We start from the raw sequence: 18915 nt of genomic DNA, 5'->3' as shown, positions 1-18915 counted from the left end.
TTGTTGACCATAAATTTACTCTTTCAAATAGGATGACTAGAGGTGACAAATAGATGGATTGTATTGGATTTGGGCGTGTGATAAATGGGTTCGACTCAAATTCACCCATTTAACTTACATTTGAACCTGTTAAATTGGTGAATTGGGTTGGGTTTAGATCGGATCGGATCATAAATTGTCTAAACCCAAATTAACCCATTTAACCCGTTCATGACCCATTTATCGCAAAGCAAATTTCTCAACCCATGTCCGACCCAACCCATACCCAACTCATACCCAACCTAACTCATTGAACTAAATCTAGAAAATTTTATTGCTAAAATATTTTCATGCAATACAAATCTAGTGAACAATTTATATTTTTTTTTTAAATAAAGGCTTCATTTATTTTTCGAAAAATATGACATTTTCTGGAAAATGTTTTCAGGAAAATGACAATGTTTTTCTAATATTTTTTATTTGTATTTTAAAAAAATCATATTTTAATTATTTTCCTTTTCTTTTTTTCTTTTCCTTTTTCCTTTTCTTTTTTTCTTTTTTCTTCTTCCCCGCCGGTGGCTAACCACGGCGATAGCCGAGGCCTCGCCGGCCTCTGGCGAGCTCATCCCTTGCCTGTGGCTGGCCGCCGGCGAGGAAGAAGAAAAAAGAAAAAAAGAAAAGGAAAAATGAAAGGAAAAGAAAATTAATATTAAAAAAATCAGAAAATTTAAAAAAAAAATTAGAAAATGACATGTTTATTATTCATTTAAGCTTATTGGATAACCCATTTAATATCCATTAAGTTAATAGGCATGAAAAGCTGTTGTCGCGTACTGTTCACCACTCACACTCAACTTCAAAAATTCATTTTGGGCAAATCGTAAGTCCAAATTGAGATCCGTAAAATCCCACAGCCACATAACACCTTAAACTATTATTTCCCAACATACTCTATTTTTCGTTAGCCCTTAATGACCCATTTAAGTCTACTATTAAAACTAAAGTCAACTCATTTATGATCCACAATCATTAAATATTGGTTAATATATGGGTTCTTGACACATTTACCACCTCTACTTATATTGTCCTATTTATTTATTAAGCAAATTATATGATCCATACTCAACCCAATCCAGATTCAATCCAAACCCACCCATATAATTCACTCAAAAAATAGAGAATAATTCCAGCATATCTCCAAATAAAATGAACGAAAATTTAAAAAAAAATGCAAAATAAAAGAAATTTAGGTTGCGCTCAACCCAACGGAAACGCCGCCCTTATGGAATCCCTTGGTGGCTGCTACTCCCTCGCCGCTGAGGGCGGATATATGGCCGAAGGCTGGAGCATCAATGAAGTAGCTGCGGTCAAGACAAGCCACTCCTATTGCCCGGAACTAGGCTAGTTTTTGCGGCGGCGAAGTGGGGAGGCTGAGGACTCTACAACCGTCGTTGGTGAAGCTGAATACCACCGATCCCGATCGTTGACATTGACACCAGTGTCGAGGAGGTACTTAAGGCAGTCCATGTCGCCAGCACAAGAGACCTCGAAGATGTCGCCATTGGGGATCCTCCTGACGGTGACAGAGCAACCAAAGTCGAAGTGGTTGAGGTCAATACCATTATGTTGAGGTCAAGCATCCAAGAAGAACTTCTTCCAAAGAGTTCATTTCTTCTTGGGTGGATGTTAATGGTGGTGTTTGAGTATGAGGAGAGAGAAGGAATAGAAGGAGGTGAAGGAGAAGGGAGATTTTGGTCTTTTGGGGTTAAGTTGGGCTATACGAGAAATGGGCCGTAAAATGAAAATGGATTTGAAATGGGTGTATTCCAACCCATTTAGACCAATATATACTTAGACATTTGTTTTTTTGATCCATTTAAACCCATTTCTAACATTTTAGCCAACCCATTTATGACTTGGCCCATAAATGAGTTAAATAATGGATTTTAGATCCATTTTGACATCTCTAAGGATGACTTGTTCATCCAATTTATAGGAAAGTGGCCTTTTTAGAATGTTATTTTTCCAAAATTACGAATAATAACAAAAAAAAAAACCTTTCCAGATCAAAGCCAAAAAAAAAAATCTACTAATAACTATGTTGTGAATGATATAAATGCTTGTAATCTTTCTCTATTTGTGAAGTTCTCCCACTTTGAGGCTCTCTCTGTGGCCTCCTCTTGCCATTTGGGGGTGGTATCCACCTATTTATAGTCGGCCAAAGTCGGTGTATCCCCTAGCATTTTGATTTGTGAATATTTTTTTTTAACAAATTGAAACTCCTCCAACCAACATGGTGATATAATCGACTCCATCACAAATGTTCACACCAGCAGGAAAATGCATGCACGTGAGATATAATCCTCCCATGCATCTTAGATTAGCACGTGCATCTTTCGTGCATATCTAGTGCAATGCACATGCATCTTTCCCTGCCTTCTCTTTCTCTTCGCTCTTTCAATGATTCTCTTAAAAAACTTGCAACATATTTAGCCTTCAGAAAATGTCTCTCTTGATCAATCCACGTTGCAAAACGAGAGTAGCGTTAGTAGTAGGCTGCCATGATTAGTATCTTGTGGTATTCTAGCGATTGGCTGCCATGATTAGTATCCTGGGCTAGTAATAGGCTGGAAGAGAAAGAGAGGGGTGAGGTGTGTTGAGAAGGGAGAGAAAAACGAAAGACATACGGCTTTGGTCAGCTTCTTCGTGACGGTTCGATGCTCAGTGTACTTCACTGGGTTGAAGAAACAGCCGTCCATCTTTTACTGTTGGTTGTTACTCACCGAGTCTCAGATTCTCGAAACTCGCATCTATGGATTCGAAAAACACCAGAAATACGCAACAGAAAGAGAAAAGGTGAAAGCAGAAGAAGATGCAAGAAGGCCAGTGAGTCTTGGACTTGTTGATCGGTGTACTTCAGTAGGTTGAAGACACAATCGTCCATCTTTTTCTCTTGGCTATTACTCATCGAGTCTTAGATTCTCAAAACTCGCATCTATGGATTCAAAAAGCACCCAAAAATATGCAACAAAAAAAAGTAAAGGCGAAAGAAGAAGATGCAGGAGGGCTAGTTATGTTCAAATACATTTGATTGTCCAAATCAAGGTTTTTTTCCTCTTACAAAAATAGAAATTCGCCAAAATGAATTTTTTTTCCTATCAAAATCATATATGCTAATACCACAATAATGACTAAATATATTACTAGACAAATTAGTGCAATGCACGTGCATCTTTAATGTAATGCATAGGCTTATCGGTTGTGGTGCCAATAAATTGGTGTATTTCAAATCGATGGTTTCGAACGAATTTATCAGCTTGTATGGAACATAAAGTTTACTGATGGATATTTTTTTGTTGAAGTCCTTGCATTTTTTTTAGTCATTAGAAAAATGGGGATATTTTTTCTCTGTATAAATTCATTTATTTTATTACTCGAACTTGACTGAATTTTTACGCTATAAATTGGAGAGAAGTCTCGAGAAAAAACAGATAAGTAGATTGCATGTTAAAGGCATTAGACAATGGAATGAAAATGAAGTACATAAAAATGTTACTTCTATTCTTGAACTCAAGTTTTATTATTTCCCTCTAATTACACCACACTATAGCCCACATCGGCTTCATTCTAACCACGACTCTAGTAGTCGCCCTAATGGCACTCTTCGAGCCGGAAGCAAGATGATGTAAGTCTCACATGTGACCTACATAATTCAGTCATTGACATATACGATATATCAATAACTCAACTCGCCCCCTCAAAGAACAGGTCAATTCAAATCCTAATGCTTAAAAGGGTCGAGCAATTACTACGTATAAATCAACAAATATATCTTGTGCGAGTCATTTATGTTCAATAAACATAGAAAATCAATCACAATGTACAAGTTCAGCAGTCATGTTCCCCTAGAACTACAAGATCGTTGGTACCAAAGCTCGGCAATATGATTAGTTGAATCAGCTTTCGAAACAAGTCATTGTACAGAAGATGGTAAGAAGATCGGTCGCGATGTACACGTCTTCAGGGTCACAGCTGCCTGTGCTCTATGTTGACTGTGAATGAGGAATTAGGAAGCTGTTTTAGTCAGGCCAGCCAAGAAATTTTTGCAATGGCTTGTGTCAGTTGTCATCAGAAAATAGAGCCTTCGAAACAGAACCACACAAAGGTAATGAAGGATCCAGCTTATTCTTGCCACTGTTGGCTCGCAGGCAGGAGCGTTTATTGTCAGTCATCGGAGTCTCGAAAACCATGTCGCAGGTTGTCCTGGTTCGATCTTTCTTCTTCGGTAGCTTTCTCCGAGGATCGGACTTGTTCTTCGTTCCCGTGAGCTGCTTTGGAGCCCAGACCCTTTGCAGATCGGGTACCCAACTTGTGAATGATGCGAATCTCCGAGCCCTCTCTCTTCTTTCCTGAGCTTCATTTAATCTGCGGAGATGCTCCTCACGATTCGCTCTGGCATCCTTGCCTTGCCATTGTTCATCTAATTCATTTTCAGCTGAAACCGATTTATCAATCCCGATGTTTTTGTCCATTTTATCTTCATCTGTGTTACCTCTCCCGGATTTACTGCTGTCTTGACTATTGAGTTGCAGATTGGGCAACTCATCTTCCTTGTCATGGAATAACAGCAAATCCATTTTGGAATAGATGCGCTGGACCACCTCCTCTAGATCAGAAAAATATCTGATATCAAAGAAGGGAAACAAGTAAGACTGCTGGATATCTTCTTAGCCAATATGTGAAGTAGAAGCCGTTGATGGTTAAGCTGAAACAATTTTGCTTACATATAGAGAGAAAAACTACATATATATTCCTCACCAAAAAAAAAACTACATATATATATATATATATATATATATATGTGTGTGTGTTGGCTTGAACCTGGCTTCTGATTAACCAATACTTCTACTAAACAGAGTTAACTACCTCAGAAAGAGACCTGATTGCATGAGCATCCCTTCAGAAGTACTACATGAGAATGTGGACACACTTTTATGATTCAAATCTCACAAATCCTTTCTTGGCGTGTGAACAGAAAGACATTATGTCAATGTCGATGCAGTTTTGGCGGAAAGAAGAAGCGGTTTGCAAGTCACAGACATGTTGCCATTCCATGATACTGCTTATCAAGAACAGAAATTTCCTAACAATAAGTGTTACCAATATGATATACCTGCTCTTTATGATCTTTCCCACATAATTATGAAGGCTCCAATCACCAAAAAAGCCGCCCTCCATTTGACATTGGATGCACTCCAGAAACAGGCATATTTGCTTCACAAACCTTAGCTTCACCGACTCCTTAAATGTGGTAGCTATTTGCAAGCGCAGTATTTCCATCCTAAAAAATATCTGCAATTCGTATCTGTTGCTTATTAAGGAAAAGGAAAAGAAGATACTTCAACAAAACCAGCTAGAGCTAATGTAAAAGCTGCAATATCGTGAGCCCAGACGAAAAAGAGAGAAATAAATAAAGGATACTCTCTAATTACACACGCCGAAGCAGTTGAATCTGACTTTGGACAGGATTGATCCCTCATTTTGTTCTTTTCAGTGAAGTCCTTCGGATCCAAAAGTACAAGTTTCATCAACTCAGCAGCAACCCTGCCACAACAAGCATCATCTGCATTCACTGAAGGGGACTGATTCGCTGCAGCCATTTCGGATTCAAAATTCTGGTATATATATAATGTGCAGGATTTCACAAGCCGTTCTGCCAAAGCCCCCAAGTCTACCCCCTCAGATTCAATTCCTTGACGGATCTTACTGGGTACGCTACTGAGGAAATCTTCTGGACTTCCCATATCATTTCCACATGCAACTTCATCTTGTACCCTAGAAACTGCAGTCAAAGAATCCTCTACGCAAGAGGCACATGCAGAGATTGGCTGTTCATTCACTTCTGGAGTGTCTGCTTGTCTGCTCTCCATTTCTACTAGCATGTGAACTTGGTGCTCGGATCCATCTGAGAAAAGGCCAAGCTGGATAGCTCTTTGAACCTGTTTCATCCAACATTTCAAAAATTTTAACTTCTTGGACTTATCAATTTCCCTGGAAAAATATAAATCCTCCAATTTCAATTCTAAACCTTCAGATGCACTTTTGTAGAAGGCAGGCCATGTAAGGTTCTGAAGGAAATGCAAGTTCTCTCTGTTCTTTTTCCTTTTACTATCGCCAAGTTTGATGTCCTTCTTAGTGGACAAAGATCCACACTGAAAGTCATTAGACCCATTTGTGTCTAGCATATCTGGACTGGACCTAAGCATCTTGCTATCCTGCTTACCAGCAAACTGCAATGGATTAACTGCTTCCATGTTCGGGGAAGAAGCAATCTTTGGAAGAAACAATAGAGCAGAAGATACAGTGAACGGTTTAAGGATACCAATACGCGAATCTCCATTCCCATTTTTAAGTGACAATGAAGCCCAAAAACCTTCCCTGCACATAAAGCTCAATAAAATTTGCCATATAGGAGGGTTTCTTCTCACTTGCTCGCCTGACTCTTTTGCTAGTATTTTAAGCACCTTATCTCCCAAAAAGTCACTGCTGCTACCAGAAGTCTGATCTATCCTACGTTTTCCCGAGTATTCACGTACAAGAATTGGTTCAGAAAATTGCCCGCCAAACTGAGCAAACTTATCCTGCTTCTGAACTGTCTTGACATTTATCATTGTGACACCATCAATGAACTGTTCCATATACGTGCTCTTTCCTTCATGAAGCCCAGCTCTCAAACTTTTAGATGCTGGACTTAGCAACATTTCTTTGCCTTCGTACCTATGCACCGTTTTCAACTTAACCAATTCTAGCTCGCAGCATTTGCATTCCAATGGCTTTCCTTTCACATCTAAAATCTCAAGGCCCAAAGTGGCACGAGTCCCGTTAACATGATTTCGAATGTCGAAATATCTCGACAGAATGGCAATTCTGGGATATATCAATCCAAAGGGCACAAGAGCAGAACCCAACACAATTGATCTAGTCGAACAAAACCCCCATCCTATTCTCCTGATTGCATCCCGGAAATCCGCAAACCATTCCGATTCTTCGTCCCCAACCTCTTTCATTTCACATTCCAATTCGCAGTTCACATCAACCCAGCTGAAATGAATATCTTTACTGACAAATGCATCGTTGACGTTCTTAAAAACCCCACGAAATTTATCGCAAAACCATTCGGCATTGCTCGTCGCCTCACCTTCCGTCTCCGCTCCCAAGAATTCACAGCCCGATTTCCTATCTCTACACAAGGGCGAGAGCATAACGACCAAAGTAGATCTAACAGCAAAATCACTACACGGAGCCGTACCCGAACCTTCCTCGTCGGCCACGATGTCCCAGGCGTAGTCGTGCAGGAGCTGGCGCATCGAGGCCGCAACGTTCACCGCCCGCGGCACGGAACTCGACGCCGCCGAGCCCGCGAGACCGCTCGAGAGGGAGCCGAGGGAGCCGGCCAGGGATCGGAGGGTGGCCGCGGGGCCGTCGAAGGACAGGTGGAGAGGGGAATCGGGGATCCTGGAGGAGGACAGGATCGGGGAGAGGGAGGAGAAGAAGAACTTGAAGGAGGAGAGGGAGGAGGAGGAGGAGAGGGGAGGGAGGGAGAGGAGGGTCCCGGCGGCGGCGAGGAGGGAAGAGAGGTAAGGGGACGGCGGCGGCGGCGACGGGGGTTGGGGACGGAGGAGCGGGTCGAGGTCGATGAGGAGGACGACGCGCCTGGTGCGAGAGAGGTCGGCGATCGGATCGGTCGCCATTGAAGGAAGTTCTCTGTGTGTGTGTGGGCAGCACACGGAAGAGAGGAGAGAGAGAGAGAGCGAGAGAGTTTTTTTTTTCTGAATTGAAGGTGGTGTGGAGAGGCGGGAAATGGGAGGAGCGGCGGGCAATTTTTTTGTCTGCCGAGCTCGGTCCCACTCAAAAAGTCAAAGGTTGGTCCAAGGAAAAAGATGAGATAAAATATAAAGGAAAAATACCATAAAAAATCTCAAATTATGTCACTTGTGATAAATTTACCTTTAACTTTTTTTGTGACACAAAAAATTCCAAACTATATCACTTGTGAAAAATTTAGCCTGAACTTTTTTTTGTGACACGAAAAACCCCAAATTATACCACTTGTGACACATTTACCCCACAATACTTTGGTTCATGGACATTTTTCATCGTTTTTTTCTTTTTTTTCCTTTCTTCTCTCTTCCCTCCGCCGGCCATGGCGGAGGGAATTCATCAAGGGTCGCCCTCGCCTGACTCAAGCGAGGACTGCCCTCACCGGATCTGGCGAGGGCGACAGATCCGGCGAGGGCAGCCCCTGCCCGACGCCGGCAAGAGTCGCCTTGCCAGATCCGATGAAGGCAGCCCTCGCCCAACCTCAGCGCCGGCAAGGGCCGCCCTCGTCGGCTTCCCTCCACCATGGCCAGCGAAGGGAAGATTGAAGAAAAGAAAAAAAAAAGGAAAAAAAGAAAAATGCCCATGGGCGAAAGTATTGTGGGGTAAATATGTCACAAGTGGCATAGTTTGAGGTTTTTCGTGTTACAAAAAAAAGTTTAGGGTAAATTTGTCACAAGTGGCATAGTTTTGGATTTTTTGTGGTATTTTCCCAAATATAAAAAAGGATAAATGAGAGAAATGGTCCTTGAATTCTGGTCAAATGTGCAATACGGTCCTTGAACATTTAATTTGTTTAATAAAGTCCTTGAACTTTAGCCTAATATACAATGTGGTCCCAAAAATTTTAATTTGGTCAATGTATCTATAAAATTTTGATACATATTCAATTTAATCCTTATATTTATATGAAAATGTTCAATGTTATTTTTGAACTTGAATGAATAGAAGAACAATGCTAATGATCGCTTTGAACATCATATCAATAACCTCTAGGTCCCTATTTACGGCGGCGCCATTTTTTTGTTCCGGAAATGTGTACCCCAGATAATAAATTCTCATGCCCACCCAAACACATTCAAAGTCGATTAAAAATAAAATGCCCAAACCCTACGAAATAAGTTTGAAAGAGAGGCAATTACATTTTCAACCTGAGGTTTTACTTAGAGATATGTGAATGATATTATTGAAACAATAGCACGCAAGTGGTTATTGAATCAAAAACAAAATATGCCCGTGGTATTTTTCCAAAAATTAAGTATCCTGTATCGATATCATATATTCTCCAAAACAAAATATTTACAAGGACTTCTATTCTCAAATATTTCATGCATAATATTTCATTTTTTACAAGACAAATTAAAATGTATTTTTTTCCTACTTTTAAACGAACTTGTTGGGACTTTTTGCTTTTTGTCGAATGAGAGAGCGTTTGTCTTGATTTTTTGTTCGCTTATGTATATATATTTTATTGTAAGGCTAAGATGTGTATTTTTCATAAGAAAACATCTGAAATTTCTAATGACATATAACCATAAGCATTTACATTCGTCCAAAAAAAATTATTTTTCAATTTTAATTTTTTTTTGATGTGGCACTTGATGGGCTTGGTCAAAGAGAGAGGATGTGAATTACAAATTAGGCCCAAGCCCAGTTTTCCCGGCCCGAGCCCACCCATTTCATTTCGAAAAGTTCTCGCTTCCCACTCAGCGCACGTGAGCTCAGCTCAAATCACGTGACAGCCCACACGAAACAGGAGCGAAAACACTCTCTCGGAAGCATAATAGACGAAGAAGAAGATAACGAGATTTACTGCTTCTCCCGACTCAGTCCGCCACCCAACTCACTCAACTCGCCGTCGTCACCGCCGCTCCACAGCTGAGCTCACGCCGGATCCCGCACGAACTCCGGCGGAACTCGAAGACGATGATCGCGCTCTCAGCTTCGAAGTTCGCTCCAGCTCCCGCCGCCAATCCCTCCACGAGCTCCTCCTCTTCTCCATCTCCGAAACCTCCATCGGCTTCCTTCTCCTCCAACCCGCTCAATTCGTCTCCACCTTCGCGCTTGCGTATCCGCTCCGGGAGGCTCAGGACCCTGACGGGGACCTTCTCGAAACCGTCGCCGGAGGAGGCGGAGCTCTCTGCGCCGGAGGAGGACGAGTGGCTCAAGCGGCTCCCGGACAAGACCAAGCCGCTCTACTCCCACAGCTTGCCTTGCATCGAGGCCTGGTTGAGGAACCTAGGGTTCTTTCAGAGCAGGGAGGACCGTGCCGTTTGGTTGATTGAGCTTCCCGAGTGGCACGGGCAGCTCTCGCTTGACGTCACCGACCTTTATATAAGGTAACATTGGCGCTTCGATTCCACTGTCCTCTTACTCGAAGGAGTTTTCGTGGGATTGAGATTTCTTTCGGTGCATCTTATGCGAGCCACGTGCTTGTTGTTATGTCGTGTTGTGTTGTTCGTCGGACTAGTGATTGAGATTGGCTGAAGTGTTCCAAAAACATATCCGCGGATGAGGTTTTGGCATTGTGGAACGTCTTATCCACATTCGCAGATAGTAGTGCCTACGATTGGGGTTACCTCTCCTACATTCTTAGGAGGTACACAGATGCTTTGCACACTATCAATGTTGCTTTATGGGCAGGTTCTACACAAAGATTGTCCTGCTTTCTATATTGATGCCACTTAGTTATATAGTGTCCGTTGAATGGGGATACGGAGGCAATCGAACAGCCCAAAGTTTTGAGTTGATCCATCAACTTAGTTCTTAGCTATTTTGAGTTCCTAGAATCTGTTTAGCTGGAGAGTACTTGAACAGGCCATTGTCATTCAATTCAGGTTATAGAGAAATTGATTACCTGGATGAGAGGGTGCCTTTTAGCCTAAAGTTTGATCTCACGAAGGTTTGTGCATTCCCAGCTGCCCAATCAGTAAGAAGACAGGATCCTGAACAGAGAACAAGAAGGATTGTCCCGTGAGAAACAAACAAAAAGTGAACAAGAGAAGTAAAAAAGACGTTATTACAACTCATTAGCCACTAGATAAACCAAATTGCCTTAGAAATTGCGAGTTGCTCTTCATTTCTTAAACCGGCATCAAGAGACATTGAGACTGGCCTTCTGTCCTGAGATGGTGATATGTGGCTTGTCACTTGGACAATATTTATTTGCTCAAGGCATTTGGTTGTTTGAACTGCACAGTATTACTTAGCAGGCAGTCCTCTCTTCTCTTCTGAATATTTCGTCCAGAGTAATGGCAGTAGATTTGTAAGAACCGAAAATGGTGTTTGGCTCTCAATAATTTAAATGGGTTGCTTGAAATAACTTCCATGGAAGAATATTAGATCTTGTAAAATGGTTGATCAGTTCTTTTCTAGTCAGGCTCTTCACATTCGTAATTCTCGCTGAGTTCACATGACCTAATTGGATATAGTTCCTCAGTGATATTTCCTCTGTCCTCCGCTAATAGAATGTATGTTTATATCACATCTTAGCATATACATCTGAGGAACATGGCTACTGAATACACCCTCCCTCTTGGGTGTTTCTGGTCATGCTTTCTGGTGCACTCCAGATAAATGAAACTTTAAAAGAGATAGACAACATAGGCAGTGAGAAAGGGAGTGCTTTTCTGATGCATGAAAAAGGAACCTTAACTTTCAATCACTTCTAGACTATTTTTTCCCTTCTTTATCAAGATTAGAGAGAAAAGGAGCTATTTTTTGCTCCGGAATTGAGAAGGTGTCCAATGTAACAAGGGTATCATGTAGCCTGCTGATATCGGATAATCTATTGATCATGCGGTGTGCAGATTACAGGATGTACCATGATAGCATGGCACGTGGTACAAGTGTTACATGATATAATTGGTGATGCATTTTGTTTTGAATACAGTTCTTTCTTTTGGCTTTATTAATATGAAATAGGTTAGAAGCCTTGTGTGTCACTGCATTTAACAGATGATCGATTTTCCTTAAACCTCCACGATGCCCTAGTTTCCTTATAGTCAGAACTTCATATTATATGTGCAGATACCTGAAAAGTGGACCAGGAAACCTTGAGAAAGATGTGGAGAGAAGATTCAGCTATGCATTGAGTAGAGAAGATATTGAAAATGCTATTCTTGGTGGACCTTAAGAGCAAGTGCCATACTTTGTCGAGGTCCCATTGGTTTGGACACAGTGTCCAGCGAAGGAGAAGGAGCACAACGAGCTCGAAGTATCAAAATCTCAGCATCTTCCGGCTTGGGCATGGATGTTCATGCGCCCTGTATTGACAGTCCATGTGTTTTTTGAATGCCCTTCTCACTTTCAATTGTCGAATAATTGGTTCTTTTGCAAGGTGAAGTTGCAATATGAACCAACATGGTGCGGTTGCATCATTTATGAACTTTTTCCTTAAGCTCACATGGTGGAAACCGCTTTACACATCAATTCTGAAGGTGAGAAGATGGCTGTATGCCGGTCGAAAGGAAGACGAGCTTCGCCAGCGCATGTGACGGTAGATCACGCTGGGAGGTCGTTACCGGAACGGCTTAGTCTAAATGACCATCAAATAGCCATGTTGACATCTATTTCTCATCTCCCTCTCTAGCGTTTCTCGTACATGAAAATTTTCGAGCATCAGCAAATCTTAGCTAGATGATAAAAAATGGGCCGCAGTGTATCGACTTGTATAAGTTGCGAGTTAGCCGTGTCTTTTGGGGTGGTCGAAGTTTTCATGTCCTAGGCCCAAGGGAAAATCTTTTTGAGGCCTGATTGACTTGGGCCTCACACCGTACCCAAAAAACAACACAAACCAGAACCGCCCAGCGACTCCAGCCTTTGGACGACGACCGGCCAACAGCTTCAACGGAAGTCCAATTCCAACCTCCCTTCCTTCGCCCTTCGACTTCGACAGTGACGACGACGATCGCTTCTTCACGCGCGTCGTCGGCTCATGAATTCGCATTAACATCCAGATTGCAGTTACCACTTCAGGCTCCGGCCATTCTCAAAACCCTCACGATCCGCCAAGCTCCGTTCCTCTTCGCTCGATTCCGGCAAACCTCCGACCGCTCGATTCGATTCGGAACTCCACGTTCGATCCGTCGGCCCGATCTCCGGTCCCGTTTGCGGCGTCGCCGGAGATCTCCGTCCGACCGAGCGGCGCTGCGATAACGGATATAGGTAGGAGAAGATGCACGGCAAGGGATCGAGCCATCGGCTGTCGGGAATGGTGTCCCGGTCGCGGATTTCGAGCCTGATGCTGTCGATGTTCGCTACGTTCGCTTCGTTATACGTCGCCGGCCGGTTCGTGACGCTGAAACGATTTTTACGTGTGAATGTGAATTTAACGTGCCTCCGGATTTTACTCCTTTTCGGCTCTTTTTCAAATTTGAAGTTGCCGTGTGCCAAATGCGTGCTTCTGAAAATGTGTCCTTCTGTTTTTTGGTGTTAGGCTATGGCAGGATTCGCAGAGCAGGGTTGACTTGATCAAGCAGCTCGATAGGATCACTGGTCAGGTGAGTATTTTGCGAAGCCTCTGCAGTGTTCCTGATTTGAGTGAGGTTTGTTCATCTTGTTCGCTTTCTTTGTCAGGCAGTGTGTGATAGAGATAGATTTACATGTTCCTCTAGGCGCCAATTTAGACTTTTCTCCTGTATATTGGTTAACAGTTTGGGTGGTTTACAAAACTTGTTGACAATTGGGTGCTGCTTAGCTTCAGTTCTTGGTTTTTTTTTTTTTTTTTTGTAACTTTTAAAGATATTATCCATGAGTTCGAGTACAAAACAGCAGATGTTGTCATAACTTGTATATGGATGTGTGTTCCATTTCAAAATGTTGTACATTCCATGCTGAGCCTGGGGTGACCAAAATGACTAAGCTGAGCGGTGTCTTCTTGATGATAGGGGCAATCTGCTATATCGGTGGACGACACATTGAAGATTATCAACTGCAGGTAAAGTATCTGCCTATTGGCATCAGACTCATATCAAGATCATTTAATAATTTTTCTGATCAGTGCTCGTCTTGAGGTCCCTCTAGTTGTTTCTTGAATAATATGAGGATTTCTTCTCAGTGAGTGTTGTGAAACATCTTTTGCTTTCTAGGGAGCAACACAAGAAACTATCAGCCCTGGAGATGGAGTTGGCTGCAGCTAGAAAAGAGGGTTTCAACTCTAAGCACTCGGTGGACGATTCTAAGAAACGACCGCTACTTCTGGTAGGAATTTTTACAAGATTTGGCCACAGGAACAACAGAGATGCAATTCGGAAGGCATGGATGGGAAGTGGTATGGTAGCAATCTTTGCTCTTGTTGGCAGACTCGCTTACTGAAGTAATCCGATCCATAAATTAGTTTCTCCTTTTTTATCCTCATGTACACGTTTAAACTGCCATTTTGAGATAATTAGTCTGTCTGTGCTCTATTCAGCATCTGTGTGACATCTCACTGACAGCATCACTTGCCTATCCCTTTCTGGCATATTGAATGTCTGTATTTTATGCTATGATAAATTGGATTCGTGAGCCACATATTCTAAGAGAGAGGATTAGTTGATCAGTTGTAGAATTATCTTGAGAATTGGAAGCAGGGGTTGGGCTCTAAAGGAGAAAAAATTGTTCTCTGCCATACTTGTCAAGTTTCCTTTGAGCAATAATACAACCAATATAAAATAGTTTAGGGAAGGCTTGGTTGAATGATATCGAAAGTTGGCTAAAAATTCCCTGCAGTGGAAAAGGAGTTCAGAACGTAGATAATTATTTGCTGGGGGAGCTGGTGTGCAAAGTAGCAACATTGACCTCTTTTTGCTCTCGGCAGGAGTTTTTTCCAACTTACTCTCCAACCCCCACCTTATTCATGACCCCTAGGCCTATTGCTTAGGGTCTAATAGTACCAAGGACGTACTGTAAAGGCCAAAGTTTGCTTATTGATGCCTTGATCAATCTGATTTATCATGCACATGCCATGCTTTTAATTTTTTGTTCCTTAATTTTGAAAGCTTAAACCTTCTATTTCAAATTGTAAAGGGAATACTTTCTCTTCACAGGCACAGCTCTAAAAAGGTTGGAGGATGAGAGAGGCATCATTGTTCGTTTTTTTAATTGGAACAAGGTATGAGGTTTTCATGTTTACCAGCTATTTCGTTCTTCCTCTTGGATGGTTGATCGAAGTCTTTGTATGATTTACTTTGCAGTGCAAATAAGGGAGACAGCTTGGATGGGGCAATCGACAGTGAAAACAGGCAGACTAATGACTTCATCATTCTTGTTCATGTCTTGGCAATAATTTATAGTTGCATATCGATGATATTTCTGAATTGAGCTATGACTGATGTTTGTTTTTTTCTTATGCAGCTAAATAATCGCCATATCTATCACAATTTGATTGAGAAAATCTTCTGCAGGTTATTGAAATCTGCAAGAAAATCTAGAGGCAGAAAATTCTTGTGTTTGCCATGTCATCATGTGCTTATGAGTAGGATAGGAGCTGAAGAAATGCATCTTATTAAATCATAGAAAATTAGTATTCGATGAGAAAGGAGCCAAAACCTGATTAGAACAATGTTTTCAGTATATGAAGTTGAGAATGTTTAAGTTGAGCATAGCTTTGTGCAAGTTGTTTTGATCATAGTTATGCAGAAAATCTTTTTCTTCTATATCTTATTTGACACCATCCTCTACATAGCTTGCATCACTTTTGCTTTCAAATCAAACTCCAGTTTGTCAGTAATTTGCTGATTGTGGACACAATCGTTTCATGATTTCCATGAATGCATTGTGTGATTTTTCCATGTTACTGTTCCTTGATTTTGCTGTGGGCCTCTTGGATAAATCGTGATTTGATGATGTAATTCCAAGACTGTTGATTTGTCTGTGTGACAGGATAATCATGTTGAGGCACCTGAGGAGGCTTCAAAGGAGACAAAACTGTTCTTTGCTCATGCTGCTGAAACATGGGACGCTGAGTTCTATGCTAAAGTGAAGGACGATGTCCATGTAAATATCGGTTAGTTCAATTTTCATGTAGATAGAGTTTAGAATGTGATATACGTGGCATAGACTTGGATCACAACCCTTGTCCCTTAGGTTTCTGGTAAAATAATGTTAAAATTTGCTGATTTGTCATCTCTAATTGAACTGTAATTTGTGTATCAGATATTTGCCCTCTGCTACTACAATTCATGTTAAGATTACTTCCGTTTATTGTGCTTCTCTCAACAGATGCCTTGTTGACTGCACTTATGGCTCACTTGGACAAGCCTCGTGTTTATATAGGGTGCATGAAGTCAGGCGAAGTATTCTCCGAGCAGTGAGCACAGCATCCTGGATACATGTATTGTTAACTTACCTTTTGCATTTGTTAACTTACTTTGGCTGAGTATTTGCAGGGATCATCAATGGTATGAATCAGACTGGTGGAAATTTGGTGATAAAAAATCGTAAGTCCTATATGGCTGATTTCCTTTTTCTCTCACAACTTTAGATCCGGAGGATTACTCATTGACATTTCCATTTGCTAAGGAGTATTCAAAACCAACGGTCATTGATCCATCAGAAAGTATAAACATTCCATACCAGACATAGAACTTGACAATTGTGTTGGTCCCTCTTGGTCATGCTCATACTAGGTCTAGGTGGCATATTACTCCACGGTGACTTCTCTGCAAGATGTTTGCTGCTCCTCTGCTCCTAGGAATTTATTACAATTATCATGGTGCAGCAAATTACTTAATTGTCCATGACTGAACCAACAATGAATTTGTGAGGGAAATTCTGGTGATGTCACAAGAGCCTGCAATACGCTTGCTGCACTTAACATGAAGATATCTTAGTTTGATTAGTCGTCATTTCTTCTCGACTGATTGAACCATGTCTGTGCATGTACATGCACATAATTAAACGTGTATATGAATATTAAGTTTTCAGAATACGAAGTCCAGAGGAGGTGGAGACTTGAGGGATAAGTCTTTGCTGCAGCCTGCAGTAGCATTAACTCATTAAGAATTCATCAAATGAGAATTCGATGAAGAACGTGACACATAATTGGGGTCTGCCCTGGACTCGGCATTAGGATTTCACTTGAAAAAATTGAGCATTAAAATGGTTACAACTTAAAGGTTTTCTTATTTAGGGATTCCCACGTGTTTGCCTTTGTATTTTATACTTAGTATTTCATATTCCTTATGTGTGAGAAGTTTCGTCTCTTGACCATGCAGATACTTTTGCCATGCTTCAGGGTAGACATGGCCACGGTTCAGGAACCGCCGGTTCCGAACCGGAACCGGCGGGTCCGGTTCGTGGCCATGTATGAACCGAAACCGGCGGTTCCGAGCCGGTTCCAGTTCGTAATTTAAAAATTAATACAATAAATTATAAAATAAAAATTGCAGGCCTGGTCCTCCGTCGGTCGTCGCTCGGGCTTCGCGGCCTTGGCCATGGTGGCGGAGGCAGGGTTCAACGCGGCGAGGAGATGAAGCGGGAGACGGGGGCGGCGGCGAGGGGGAGAATGAGGGGGCCGGGAGGGGGAGGGGGACGGGGACGGGGAGGAGCGGGGGGTCCTCCTCCTCCGGGGGCTGGGCGGGGTCGGGAGGAGGGGAGGAGGAGGGGGCGTCGGCGTCGGCAGCTGCGGCCATGGGCGGCGGCGGCGGCAGGGGTCAGATCTAGGGAGACAGGGGGTGGGCGGAGGAGAAAAGGGGAGGAGGTGCAGGGTAGCGAAGGGGGAGGAGAAGGGGGCGTCGGTGTCGGCGGCTGCGGCTGCGGCCATGGGCGGGGGCGACGGCGGCGACGGCGGCGGGGTCGATCTGGGAAGACGGGGCGGGCGGAGGAGAAAAGGGCGGGATTGGAGGAGGCGCAGAGAGAGGGGGAAAGGAGGGATTTGGAGGAGGAGGACCGTGGCTGGAGGAGGTGGGTGGGCGTTGGTGGGGGTGGGAACGTGGGGGTGGGGATGGAGCAGTTTTTTTTTTGGAACCGGGCCCAGAACCGCCGGTTCCGGGCTGGTTCCAAAATTATTGGAACCGGAACCGGGCCCGTAGGCCACGGGCCGGTTCCGGTTCCGAACCGTGGGCCCGGTCAACGGGCCGTTCCCGGGTTTGACCCGGGCCGGTTCCGGGCCAAAACCGGCCCGTGGCCATGACTACTTCAGGGGAGTTGTTTGTCAGTACTTCTATCATGCAGATCCGTTCTTCTTACATATGCACATGACGATGTGAGCGGTTGGGTTCTGGTTTATCGGGCTTAATGTTGTGCATATTGATGAAGCAAAGTTTTGCTGCTCATCTTGGTCAACAGGTCGGTCTCTCTCTTGGTCTCTCTCTCTCTCCTGGAATCATGTTATGGGGGCAGGGCACGAGAGATGCTGTTTATCACTGCACGAATTGATTATTTTTTCCCTGTTTCAGGAGCAATCAGTGCAGGTGCTTGATGCGTCATTGCTTATGATACCGGGGTTATACTTCGCACGAGGCCCATTGATTCTTTCAAGAGTTCTTTGAATATAGAAATCTGCGACCCTTTTAGGTTGATTGGTGGAGAGGTGATGTATGGAACTGGAGATTTGGCAGCCCTTCTTTTGGACTTCGGCATGTTAGCTCGTAGCTGAAGAAGGCTTCAAAGATGAATACTTTTAAGTTTTAAGGGCTAAATAGGTCCCATGCTGGATGCAGAACAACTTTCTTTGAGTTGAGCGTCTAACAAATGGGTCATTATTCTTTCATTTATAGTGGGGGAGGAGATTCAGCCCCATTTGATAGTGTCGACTTGCTACCGAGAGATTGTACTATGATTGGCGGCTTATTCTCTTGATTAAAGTGAGTTCGTGATACTTCTGTCTCTTGGACAACCTGTTCGATGCATACTCACTTCTGTCGTGCTGATTACTGACTGATATATCCAGACTTCCTGCAGCATCTGTTCATTGCTCAACAACCTATTCTATGCATTCTTGACGAGTCCCCTCTTCATATTGGACCGTGGAGGCATTCATACTATTTACCATCTTGTCGAATGAATTTTGTAGAGTGTTGTTCTGGTTGATAACATTTGCTATTTTTCCTTTAAACGAGACAACGGTAAATATAC

The 18915-nt window shown here is 42.7% G+C and overlaps 2 protein-coding genes, 1 long non-coding RNA gene and 1 pseudogene across 4 annotated transcripts; 3 read left to right on the top strand and 1 right to left on the bottom strand.

The window, feature by feature from the left end:
• Nucleotides 1-3795: 3795 nt before the first annotated feature.
• On the bottom strand, nucleotides 3796-7827 carry LOC115664404 (uncharacterized). The gene is made up of 3 exons (XM_030586340.2): nucleotides 5461-7827; nucleotides 5153-5344; nucleotides 3796-4662 (listed from the first exon to the last, which is right to left on the bottom strand). Exons 1-3 carry the CDS (start codon nucleotides 7728-7730, stop codon nucleotides 4098-4100), a joined length of 3027 nt encoding a protein of 1008 aa, XP_030442200.2. The 5' UTR covers nucleotides 7731-7827; the 3' UTR covers nucleotides 3796-4097.
• A 1783-nt stretch (nucleotides 7828-9610) lies between these two features.
• On the top strand, nucleotides 9611-12284 carry LOC115664405 (uncharacterized). Of its 2 annotated transcripts, none has more exons than XM_030586342.2 (2): nucleotides 9611-10196; nucleotides 10695-11922. In XM_030586342.2, exons 1-2 carry the CDS (start codon nucleotides 9784-9786, stop codon nucleotides 10699-10701), a joined length of 420 nt encoding a protein of 139 aa, XP_030442202.1. In that variant the 5' UTR covers nucleotides 9611-9783; the 3' UTR covers nucleotides 10702-11922. The 2 variants fall into 2 exon arrangements, with proteins under 2 accessions (XP_030442202.1, XP_030442201.1); XM_030586341.2 differs by having other exon boundaries at nucleotides 9612-10196; nucleotides 11887-12284.
• Nucleotides 12285-12654: 370 nt separating this feature from the next.
• On the top strand, nucleotides 12655-17079 carry LOC115668478 (hydroxyproline O-galactosyltransferase HPGT1-like; annotated as a pseudogene).
• A 905-nt stretch (nucleotides 17080-17984) lies between these two features.
• Nucleotides 17985-18645, top strand: LOC115667398 (uncharacterized). The gene is made up of 2 exons (XR_004004039.2): nucleotides 17985-18126; nucleotides 18237-18645. It is a non-coding gene; the product is annotated as an uncharacterized LOC115667398 (long non-coding RNA).
• Nucleotides 18646-18915: the final 270 nt, after the last annotated feature.

This window comes from Syzygium oleosum, unplaced genomic scaffold (genome assembly GCF_021117445.2).
Source record: "Syzygium oleosum isolate NSW1041296 unplaced genomic scaffold, Sole_v2.1 Sole_v2.31, whole genome shotgun sequence".
Lineage (NCBI taxonomy): Eukaryota > Viridiplantae > Streptophyta > Magnoliopsida > Myrtales > Myrtaceae > Syzygium > Syzygium oleosum.
This window is presented reverse-complemented; position numbering and strand designations above follow the sequence as displayed.

Bases quoted from the DNA above. Each gene is read 5' to 3' on its own strand.
- LOC115664404 (XM_030586340.2), bottom strand. From the start codon at position 7,730: ATGGCGACCGATCCGATCGCCGACCTCTCTCGCACCAGGCGCGTCGTC. The intron at 5,345-5,460 runs GTATCCTTTATT...AATAAGCAACAG, and splicing joins TCGGCGTGTGTAATTAGAGA to ATACGAATTGCAGATATTTT. The intron at 4,663-5,152 runs GTATATCATATT...CTTTGATATCAG, and splicing joins GGAAAGATCATAAAGAGCAG to ATATTTTTCTGATCTAGAGG.
- LOC115664405 (XM_030586341.2), top strand. From the start codon at position 9,784: ATGATCGCGCTCTCAGCTTCGAAGTTCGCTCCAGCTCCCGCCGCCAAT. The intron at 10,197-11,886 runs GTAACATTGGCG...TTATATGTGCAG, and splicing joins GTCACCGACCTTTATATAAG to ATACCTGAAAAGTGGACCAG.